This window comes from Haliotis cracherodii, unplaced genomic scaffold (genome assembly GCF_022045235.1).
Source record: "Haliotis cracherodii isolate W230 unplaced genomic scaffold, xgHalCrac1.p SCAF_5, whole genome shotgun sequence".
In the NCBI taxonomy this organism is placed as follows: domain Eukaryota; kingdom Metazoa; phylum Mollusca; class Gastropoda; order Lepetellida; family Haliotidae; genus Haliotis; species Haliotis cracherodii.
Window position 1 is genome coordinate 69312397 of NW_027266308.1, and position 12140 is coordinate 69324536.

The 12140-nt window shown below is 46.1% G+C and overlaps 1 protein-coding gene across 1 annotated transcript; it reads left to right on the forward strand.

Moving 5' to 3' along the window:
• Positions 1-1950: 1950 nt before the first annotated feature.
• LOC139442913 (galactose mutarotase-like) lies at positions 1951-11196 on the forward strand. Its single transcript, XM_071223835.1, has 8 exons — positions 1951-2391; positions 3468-3598; positions 4179-4342; positions 5660-5869; positions 6186-6273; positions 6702-6846; positions 7340-7508; positions 10876-11196. Exons 1-8 carry the CDS (start codon positions 2333-2335, stop codon positions 10957-10959), a joined length of 1050 nt encoding a protein of 349 aa, XP_071079936.1. The 5' UTR covers positions 1951-2332; the 3' UTR covers positions 10960-11196.
• The last annotated feature ends 944 nt before the right edge of the window (positions 11197-12140 follow it).

Below are 12140 nucleotides of genomic sequence, written 5' to 3' on the forward strand. Positions count from 1 at the left end.
CATGCCCAATGACACTGACATGCCGAGCTCAGGCACGAAGGGAGTTAATCACTGAGGGGCATGTATAAGATGACATTAGAGTGAGGACGAAGCGTGGCCCCTGTCACAGAGGAAGTGTTGTGTGAAAGTGTTCTATAACTTGCCTGTGCAGGAGCCATCGTCTGTTGTATTGTTCATCAATTCACTGATAAATTTGTATAGCGCACTTTCCATTGTATAACCTCTCAAATGCGCTTGGACCATGTTAGATCACACTATTACATGTGTCAATTGATCAATGTGCACTAGATATTCATTTTCAGCTTCCTGGGGAGTATACATCCCATGTTGTCTAGTGCTCTAGAATGTTAACATTTACCCATTTCCTGTTAAATGAACAGCGGCCTATTTCGAACAAAGTCACCTGTACATGTGAAGCCGAAGAAATTCCCAAGAGTCAAGCTGGTGTGAGTGGCCCGTGAAGACTGGGTAGAACCAGTCTTCACAGGACGCATGTGTTTACAGCTGTTTGTGTGTGAGCTACTTGAAGGTGGACAGTTCATCGGATTCTAACCCACGACCAGTTGACTCGGGCACAACTAAGGGAGACAGCTGCAATTTGCATCACCTTAACCCACTGGCCCCAGTTACCTAATACAGAATTGAATTCCTTGCTACTAATTATAGAAACCGGGGAATTCCGGGTAAGAATATAGGCCCCCAGCAAACTATACTTGTAAATGGCGACTAAATGGATGGGGAAGTCAGGCGTGGCGACTTAACTGATTGCATGCCATCTATCGCAATTTCGGGTCATTAGATTATTTAAAGAGCGCCGTCATAGAGCTGATCGAGGCGTCAAACAAAAAGCAAACAAACCTAATATAGCCACCCACATCGTTTTACTGAATAAGTAAGGAGAGGGTATATGGGTAAACTTTTTATTACAATTAGGAGCCACGTTTCGGTGTAGGTTCCAACACCGTTAACAAGCAAGTGATGCACTAAATACAGAAGGCAATATCCTGCTACCACACAGACAGTAATACTCTGAGAGTGTAGCGCTATGAGCATCCGCTTGGTGATTGGAATTTGGCGCATTATAAATGCGCATATTATTGTTATACTCTTCTGATAAATACAGAAGGCAAATGCCCTGCTAGTAAATTCAGGAGTACATTGCACCCTGCAGTGTTGTATTGTACGATAAAACAACTCCCACTCGTCGTTATTTTTCTGAAATATAACGTGTCCAACTGTCCGTGTATATTCAAAGATATAATGTACTCTGAGGCGCCGTTTTACTATTTATTCCCTATTTTATGATGTCAATAATACATGAACAACGTGCACATCCTGGTTGAATTATTCTCATTTATACTGAAGAGTTGGCATACATGTTGTAACAAGCTTGCCCCGCCCTCTTGAGATGAGGACCCGCCTGTCACTGATCCTCCTCTGTGCGCGGGCAAGGCGCCTGCTGAACAATTGCCACACTCCACAACAACTCGGAGTCAACGACCACGGCCTCAGGGAAAGATTTCATTTCAACCAATTAATTAACATCTTGTTTCTCCGTCAGATACACCCTGACAAACAACAACGTTCTTGTCCGCGTCATAAACTACGGCGCCACCGCCACTGACATCCTGGCCAAACTCGGCAACATTGACGACATCGACATGGGAGGTTGGAAGTGATGACGTATACAGCCGGACTAACGTATTCTCATTTTGACCGATAGACCAGTCCTCCCCGCTCCTCCTCTCGGCCATATGTCAACCGAAGAGCAAACACGTAGATTCAAGAGGTAGAGCCGAAACTCCCAAACTCCTAGACATGCCCTACTTTTGCATGATCAACTGAACAACCTGTATTCTTCTAAACTTCTAATGTTGTGTTTGTAACGGAAGGGAAGTAACCGCAATTGGTCTTCATTGACCTAGAAGAGATTAAAGATTATCTGGGAAAGTGGGTAGCTTGGTGCTTTTAGCGACATCTCCTGGTCAGAAGCCGTGTTGAGCCGGGCTTGTAACACAGTCTACCACAGTTCGCCAAGTCCGCCACAGTCCGCCAAGTCCGCCACAGTCTGCCACAGTCCGCCAAGTCCACCACAGTCCGCCACAGTCTGCCAAGTCCGCCACAGTCTGCCAAGTCCACCACAGTCCGCCACAGTCTGCCAAGTCCACCACAGTCCGCCACAGTCTGCCAAGTCCACCACGGTCCGCCACAGTCCGCCACAGTCTGCCAAGTCCGCCACAGTCTGCCAAGTCCGCCACAGTCTGCCAAGTCCGCCACAGTCTGCCAAGTCCACCACAGTCCGCCAAGTCCGCAACAGTCTGCCAAGTCCACCATGTCGCGCGTTTCACAGGACAGCTACGGTCAGACGAGGGATGGAAGCGAGGTGACCAGGTAGGTCTGTGGTAAAGTCAGTCAGGTCATTTTCAGGTCAAGGCATGTCACTAGACTTGCTACACGTCCCGATAATATAAAGCCGTTAAAGAGGGACTAGGCTCTAGAGTCAGTCTAGACGATGTAATGAGTGTTCATGTGTCAAGACATTGCCAGTGTGTAATAACGATAGTTAATCTGTCATGACTGGGGGTATTTAAACACACAGCCTTCTTAATGGTGATCTTCTTCAGCTTCTTTTGAGTTTTTTTTTCTAGCAATTGCTTTCACGTGGTTGTATTGAACGCCACAGTAAACAGTGTTCGAGGATAGGTGAGTCGAAATCCACGTCGCGTGCAAGATTATTGCACTTAAATAGCGACGTGCATGCACGTGTATGTGTGGGTGTGTGGCTGCTTGTACTAGTCCGGGCTGATGCCGATCTAATAGTGCTAGCCCACTGAGATAGCATGCCGCAGTTTAACATGAATACCCCACTCAGACACAGTATACTGACTCCGAGTGCATGTTTTAGCCCCTTAATGCCGAGCGTCAGACAGAGTAGAAACAACAAACATCTTTTTAACGATTGTTGGTATGACGCGACCGGGGATCGAAGCCCGGAACTTCCGGTCTAGACTCGACAGACCTTTGGATGATATCTTGACATGCGCAGCGCCCTTACAGTACAATGCCGTGCAAGCACTTGTTATTGGGGACCACAGTCGGAATCTCATTAGATACAACCTATGTGTCTAAATTATGTATATTATTTGTGACAGATTGTTGAAGAACATCCGTACGATATTCATGTAAGAAAGTCGTCGCATTGTGAATTCAACATAATCTTATCAATTTTTTTAATACTGACTGGTCTAATATAAAATAAAGGATAGGAAATATAAATCGTCAATGGAAGAGAATAACCAGTCTTGATTATCCACCGAAACAGATTTCAAAAAAGCAAAATAGCTGTGAAAATTATATGAACGGACCACTGAAAATCAGTGATGACACCAGGTGTTCGCGAAGAGGGTATGATTTTAATTTCAATAGACAACTGTTATGCATTTTTGGTATTTTGTAACCGGTTTCAGGTTTACGTTGACCAACAAGAACGACGTCGTGGTCTGCATCATCAACTACGGCGGTACCATCACGGAGATCCGGATGCCAGACAGAGCGGGGAGGGTCGCGGACATCTGCCCAGGCTTTGAAGACATTGAAGGTATGAGCGAGTGAGTGAGCTAGTGGGTGAGTGAGTGAGTGAGTGAGCGAGTGAGTGACGCTACCATATCAGTATTTTCAGCCATATCATGGGGGCTTTACACATTGTACCAATCTGGGGAATTCGGCGTGACGAGCGTGCACTTGAACCACACGGCTATCAATTGATATTTAAATTGTGTAAGGAGGTATGGTGGGAAGCTAGAGAGGAGGTTTCACAGTCTGAAGGCGGGGGGGGGGGGGGGGGGGGGGGGGGGAGGGGGGGGGGGAGGGCAGACACTGAGGCGGTCTCACTCCCAAGTCAGTATCCCTGCGACATCTTGGCGGCCTACGGAGTGATTGAGGCAGACCAGTACATGGTTGACGGTGCTTGTCACTGGTCCTCCGTACAATCGGGACACCCTACATAGGCCAGGGCACAGATGAGTGTCAGACTCTATAGTTCATGGACCACAATATGTTTTGTTACACCATAGGTATTTCTATTGTTTGTTTCAAACCATGACCAAGTCCAACGTTAACTGGTTGGGACTTGTCTTCAGGACTGTTGACCACATTCCAATGTCACCTCTCTCTGCAAGGTTACCAAGCCAACCCCATCTACATGGGCGCTCTTGTGGGCCGTGTGGCTGACCGCATTGCCGGAGCCACCTTCGACCTTGACGGCAAAACCTACAACCTCAACGCCAACGACCGCCAGGAGGCCAACAACTTCGTGCACGGTGGCACTAAGGGTTTTGACAAGGTACGGCTTGTAACACGTGATACACTCGCTTGTTCATGTATTCCACCAATTCCGTGCATCAAGAGGGTGGCAGCGTCCTGTTCACCAATGTCCCTGTTCCATTGAAGCATTTGCTGTCGTTTGTGAATACATGAGCAGCTGTCCAAGCAGTCGTGACATGATGGCCCACAATCAGCCAGGTCACCGAGCGCGACCAGCCAATGCTAACATTTGTACTCCGCACTCAGCAATATTCCAGCTGTATGACGGCGGTCTGTAAATAATCGAGTCTGGACCAGACAATCCAGTGATTGATATCATGAGCATCGATCCACGCAATTGGGATTCGATGTCATACATCAAACAAGTCAGCGAGCCCGACCATCCGATCCCGGTAGTCACCTCTTAGGACAAGCCTGGGTTGCTGGTGACCAATTCTAAACATATTCAGCCGTATCCAATAAGAGATCGTCATTTGATCACGTGACTTTTATAGCGTCCTGAAGTGCAGCTGCAAGCAACAATCTCATTAAGCTTAGATGTGGGTATCTTCAGTAACTTATCCTTGCAGTAAGAGGCGACTACTGCGATTGGGTGGTCAGGCTCGCTGTCTTGGTTGATGCATGTCATCGTATCCCAATGCGTGGATCGATGCTCATGATGTCAATCACTGGATTGTCTGGTCCAGACTCGATTATTTACAGATCGTCGTCATAGAGCTGGAATATTGCTGAGTGCGTCGTTATACAACGAAAAAACAAACGAACATGGATGCATATGTGTTTATGGTGTTTTTAATGGATATCATTCATTCATGACAGGCGTGATTTGGTTTGTAGGTTAGCTCGAAGACTAAACGTGAAAAAACCATGTGCTTTGCGAGAACCAACACGGCAAAAAACTTTCCGTTTTTCCCTTTTCCAATATAGGGACAGAAGAGATTATCATTTAATTTGATATGTAATTCCTGTAAGAACATAAGACTCCTCTATCATCCGAATATGTATACATTGAGAACGCTTCTGTCTGGTGACTAAGAAACTTATGTAAATAGCTATGTCAAAGTTGTTCAATGAGACAAAGATTTTGCAAATACTGGAATAATATAATGCAAGTTATGTATGAATTCATATACTGTTGCAATATGTACATATGCACTTTCCCTGTACACAAAAGACTTGACTTGACTAATCGTATGAAATCCCTACTACCAGTACATCATAAGTATGGGTTTAAGAATCACAAGCCAATAGTAAACATTAAACAAGATAGTGTTTCATGCACGAAGTCGCATGACGATGGTTCTAAACCGCATTGTCCATATTCTGCCTACAACAGATGCTCTGGGATGCCACCATAGAAGAGAAAAAGTTAGTGTTGAAGTATGTCAGCCCTGACGGAGAGGAGAACTTTCCAGGGGAGGTAACCACGGTGGTGACGTATGAGTTAGATGACGACAACGGCTTGACTCTCGAGTACACAGCGACCACCACCAAGGCCACGCCCATCAACCTCACGAACCACGTGTATTTTAACCTGGCCGGACATGTGAGTAATGGACGGGAAATGAATCCCTTCATTAATCTATTCCGATTACACACATTCCTCTTGGGATTGTCCTATTGTTTAAAGCGAGATGTTCGTCTTGGGTTTGTCCTATTGTTCAAGGCGAAATGTTCCTTTTGAGATGTTTCTGTTGTTTAGGACGCGATATCTTCGGACAGGCCATGCTTGTATATGTTTTCGGATATCCAACAAACCTCAGATATCAAAACAAAGAAACACACCTAAATATCTGGTTTTGTACACCTTGAACACCCTCACATATCTGATCTCGCAGCTTTAATCCTTTACACTGTTTCAGGGCGCGGGAGCAGCAGAGTTGGAGAACCACGTGGCGACAGTGAAGGCTGACACATATCTACCTATGAATAACCTCTATATACCGACAGGTGCATACACATAGACTGTATACAGTCTGCAACCACTTTATCTGCATTTAAGAAATTGATGCTAAGATGATAATCTGAAACCGTGTTATCCGAATGGTACGGTAAGTATGATTGTGTGTATTAACATATGTCCGGATTAATGGGTTAGTAGTTATCTCCCTTGAAGTATAGAAGACATCCGGGAGGTGGGGCAGCCTCGTGGTTAAAGCGTTCACACCTCATGCCAAAGGCCCGGGTTCGATTCCTCACATGGGAACAATGTGTGAAATCAACACCTAGTGTCTTCAGTTGTGATAATGCTGGAATATTGCCAAAAGCGGGGTCAAACAACACTGACTCACTCACTACTAGACGCCCCATGTCCGGGATGTACGGGGTCCAGACTAGCGCGGTTTCACTGTACATGACCTTGTTGTATATATATGCAGGTGAAATCCAAGATGTGACTGGTCAGCCCCAAGACCTCCGGACACCGACCCGTGTTGGTGACCGACTGCACAATCCCAAGGTAGACAGAGGCTTCACCTGTAATTACAACCTGCAGGTGACGGGGAACAAAGAGTTTGCCGCCAGGTAAGTGAGTGAGTGAGTGAGTGAGTGAGTTGGGTTTAACGCCGCTTTTAACATTATTCCAGTTATATCACGGCGTGTCAGTTTAATGTGGGATGAAAGCCCGAAGTGATGCAGGTCTCAGACGTTTACCACTTCGGTGAAACCCACGAGCACGGGTATGGTGCTGACAAACATAGAAACATAATTGGGGCGAACCGGGATTCGAACCCACAATCATAGGTTTCTGGCGTGCCCAAGGGACGCAACCCTGCACAGCGAGTCGCGGCGCCTTAGACGACTGGGCCACCCGTGCCGCCCCCCCCCCCCCCCCCTTCCCCGCCAGGTAAGCGGCCGACAACCTGATGTTCAAACTGGAAAAATAGTAATTTGTTCGGTAATTTGTTGAAAATGTTCGGTGGACATGAACAGCTATGTAAGTTAGTGATTCTCGTCTTTAAGGAGGATTATTAGACAAATATCGCCACTCACTCATCTCACGTTGTTTTCTCCACAGATTCGAACACCCAGGGTCGGGCCGGTACTTCGAGTGTTCCACCACCGAGCCTGCCCTTATGTTCTACACAGGGCACTGGCTCAACAACCCCGGGAAGGGAGGGGCGGTGTATGGGAGGTACTCCGCGTTCTGTCTCGAGGCTCAACACTACCCCGACAGCGTCCACAACGTGAGTTGACACATGTCTGACAAAGTTGTTCACAGATTCATTGACTTTATGATATAATAATACGTTTCGGAGTATATGCTTACTCCTTCATCAGGTAAAGCCATTGACACCAGGAGACACCAGCCATCCATCAACCGTGACCAGGGAACCTGTCTGCCTAGTGCTTGGGACTGATTGCTTTGATCTTTGTCGGTGCCTATAATGTAGCAGCCTTCCATTTGCCCATTGCTATTCCTGTTCTTTTACCTATCCGCGCTAATGACCCCCGGCCTGATGAAGGAGTAAGTATATATTCCGAAACGTTGTGTTCCTCATAATAAAGACGTTGACATCCATAAATTCTCTTGCTTATGTCTATCACTTCTAAATGCCTTTCAAAGACTTGATAATATTTATTCATATGAAAACAACCAACAAACGGTAAATAATGTTTCTGACAGACATAAACTGACGTCCAAAAGAAACTTTACCAGAGTTTGAAATCACTCTTGCTCAAAAACAACAAAACATACATGCATGAAGTAAAGTGTATTGAGAAGATCAATATATCAACATAATCAACACTGAAAATGACAATCATACCGTGACCGAGAATGACGTCAGAGCCCCCCAAAGTTGGTTGTGGTACAAAACTCGAGCTTTCAGAATCATGCACAATAGGCAGAATACATAAACAATCGCTCACGTTCAATAACAAGTCATTACTAGCGTGTGTGACCACCAAATGCCTCAATACACGCAAAAACTCTTCGACGCATAGAAAAAGTCAGTCGTCTGATGAGGTCACGTGGGATTTGACGCCATTCTTCTTGGAGGGCCAAGATCAGTTCTTGCCGGTTGGCTGGAGAGTGTGGTCGTTGTCGAACACGACGATCCATGAAGTCCCAGAGGTGTTCTTTGGGGGACATGTCGGGTGAGCGTGCAGGCCACGGCACAACGTTGACGTTGTTGGCTGTGAGGAAGTTAGTGACAATTCTGGCTGTTTGGGCTCTAGCGTTGTCATGCTGATAAATGACACCACGTGGCTGCTGTTGGAGAAATGGTAGGACAACTGGACGAAGAATGTTTTCCATGTAACGCTGAGCTGTCAAGTTTCCGTCAACGATGACCAGCGGTGTCCTCTCCTGCCCACAGATCCCTCCCCACACCATGACACTCCCTCCACCATTGATAAGACCTCCTGCACGCAACACGCCGCCGTTCGTTCACCCCTTCGGCGGTAAACACGTTGTCTTCCATCAACCCTAAACATACAGAATAGACTTTCGTCAGTGAAGAAAACCCTCTGCCAGTCACGTCGTTGCCAACGTCTTACAGTCCGGGCCCATCTCAATCGCAGACGACGATGTTGCGCTGTCAATAGCTGTCCTCTGTATGGTCTAAAAGCCCTGATTCCATGAGCCCTGAGTCTCCTGACCACTGTCTGTCGACTAACCCTGTGACCTAAGGCATTTGTCGCCGATGACGTCAGTGCCAGGAAGCGATTTCGGAGGTGCAAGGTACGCAAGTACCGGTCCTCAAGGGGCGTGGTCACCCTGGGTCTGCCTGTTCGTGACCTGTCAGCGGTCCGCCCTGTCTGTCTGTAACGTTGCATCAAGTTGGTAACAGCAACACGGAAGCAACCGAAGGTTCGTGCAATATGGGCGTGGGTGGCTCCCATCTGTACCATACCCAAGGCTCGTTCACGTTGTTCGACTGTGAGTCATGGCATTTCTTTTGTGTGTTTTTTATCACTGTGGATGTCTGACTTGCCGTTGCAATCGTTTTATACCCTTACCCGCACGTGCATTTGCAGTTGTCCATGGTGCACGTGTTTTTCACTTTTTCGCGTGTTATCTCGCAAACATGTAACAGACGATTAACATTTTCTGCATACATTATTGTTGTATTTAGGTTATGTGTTTTAGATAGACTTCATCGAATTTTTTTTATACTTTGTCTGAAATTTATATTTTCAGTTGGTAAAGTTTCTTTTGGACGTCAGTTTATAACGAATGAAATACCCATCGAAACCTAGGAAGAAAGGTTGTCTTGCTTTTCAGGAAAACTTTGCATTGTTCATCGGAAAAAGTCAAACTGATAAACATGAAATCATGTGCAAGTGGTGACTTCATATAACAGCAATCTCCACGAAATATAACGTTTACGACAAAGCAAATTCCCCATAAAGGAGTGAGTGAGTGAGTTGAGCTTTTAACAGTATTCCAGTTTAACACCTAATGTGGGAGGAAAGTTTACCACTTTGGTGAAACCCACGAGAACGGGTATGGTGCTGACAAACCTAGAAACATATCGGGGCGAACAGCGATTCGATCTCACAATCATAGGTTTCTGGCGTGCCCAAGGGACGCAACTCTGCACAGCGAATCGCGGCGCCTCATACGACTGGGCCACCCGTGACCACCGTAAAGGACAACAGCCTTTATTACAAAATGGCTGTATACAGTTGTATCAAGTTGAGTTTGATATGAGCATTAAGTTTATTACACTTTGTTAGATTGGCTACTTTTCTGCCTGCCAAGTTTTGATATATCCAGTATGGCGGAGGGCATCTTCCCGAGGCAAGGGAGTTAACTGACTATAAAAACTACACTTTTACAGTAAGATACCTACCTTGCCTAGGGAAGATGGGCGGGTTGTTCTCTGGGTCACAAAACCACGCTGCTTGTCACACAGGCTTTCCTCCTGGGATATACCGCTTTATCTCCCATCTTCCTCCTGGGATATACCGCTTTATCTCCCATCTTTCTCCTAGGATATGCCACTTTATCTCCCATTTTTCTCCTGGGATATGCCGCTTTATCTCCCATCGTTCCCCTGGGATATGCCGCTTTATCTCCCATCTTTCTCCTGGGATATGCCGCTTTATCTCCCATCTTCCTCCTGGGATATACTGCCTTATCTCCCATCTTTCTCCTGGGATATACCGCTTTATCTCCCATCTTTCTCCGAGGATATGTCGATTTATCTCCCATCTTTCTCCTGGGACATACCGCTTTATCTTCCATCCTTCTCCTGGGATATACCGCTTTATCTCCCATCTTTATCTTATAACATCTAGTCTTTGAAACGAACATTTTTTACAGAAAAACACAGTTGTTAGATTATAGTTATAAAATATAATATGAAGGAAGCAAGAGACGGTTCATTTTCCTGACAATGCATCTAGACTTGCATGGGCTGTGTTTCAGGGTCTGTATGACAGACTACCGCTTTATCCCATAAACGTGAGTAACTGTGATTATTTGACCTCAGAGTCCCTCTTGTTTTTACTGCTGTACATTTTTCAAAATTTAAATATAGGTAACGTGATCGAATGCTGATCTCTCATTGAACAAGTCTTCAGCTATAATTCTGATCTGTTTAGCCCAAGTTCCCCAGCACCATCCTACACCCTGGAGAGACGTACAGTCAGAGCACCACCTATCGGTTTGGAGTCATGACGTCATAGCTCTGTCTGGAGTGTGACCGGCTGGAGGCGCCATAGTTTCCATGGTGACGGATAAACGACACTTCCATTAAGAGATGATCTGCATCCCGTATGCGTGTAAAATGGCATTCGTATCTCATGACATATTCAGACATTTTTGTTGGGTAGAATTTTGAACCTTACTATATATTCCAGATCGTGAAAGTGATTCATATCATTTTGGAGGTATTGGTCTTATAACATTTCATGAACTCATTACTGTAAGAAATATATTTTGTTGTAACACCCTTGTAGTTGAGTTATTGAACCTAAGAAAGACGTCCACTTGACCCTACCCCAAGATAAGATCACACCATGGGACCCGTAGTTATTTTGTCACACATCTCTATAATCCCAGTTGTTACATAGTTTGGGAGGAGGACAGAAGGACAACGTCGCTAAGGCGGAGCAAGTTTTATACTTAAACACATACTTACAGCATCCAGTGTCCTATGTCTTGTTTAATGAACAGCGGTATTTCGAGTGAGTGAGTGAGTTTGGTTTTACGCCGCTTTTAGCAATATTCCAGCAATATCACGGCGGGGGACACCAGAAATGGGCTTGACGCATTGTACCCAGGTCTATTTGGAACAAAGTCACCTGTACAAGGTGATACCACATGTACTGAGTGTGTTTGAGTGTTGGACAAGGACGAAGCCATTTAAACTCTCAGGAGCCAAGCTGATGTGTGTAACCTGGGTGCGGTTGTGTGTAACCTGGGTGCGGTTGTGTGTAACCGAGGTGCGGTTATGTGTAACCGAGGTGCGGTTATGTGTAACCGAGGTGCGGTTGTGTGTAACCTGGTTGCGGTTGTGTGTAACCGAGGTGCGGTTGTGTGTAACCGAGGTGCGGTTGTGTGTAACTGGGGTTCGGTTGTGTGTAACATTGGTGCGGTTGTGTGTAACCTGGGTGCGGTTGTGTGTGGTTGTGTGTAACCGAGGTGCGGTTGTGTGTAACCTGGGTGCGGTTGTGTGTAAACGAGATGCGGTTGTGTGTAACCTGGGTGCGGTTGTGTGTAACCGAGGTGCGGTTGTGTGTAACCTGGGTGCGGTTGTGTGTAACCGAGGTGCGGTTGTGTGTTACCTGGGTGTCGTTGTACAAAGCGATCTTAGCGCTAAGGTGATCATAACTCCCATACCCTAACAAGGACTGACGACAGTCGA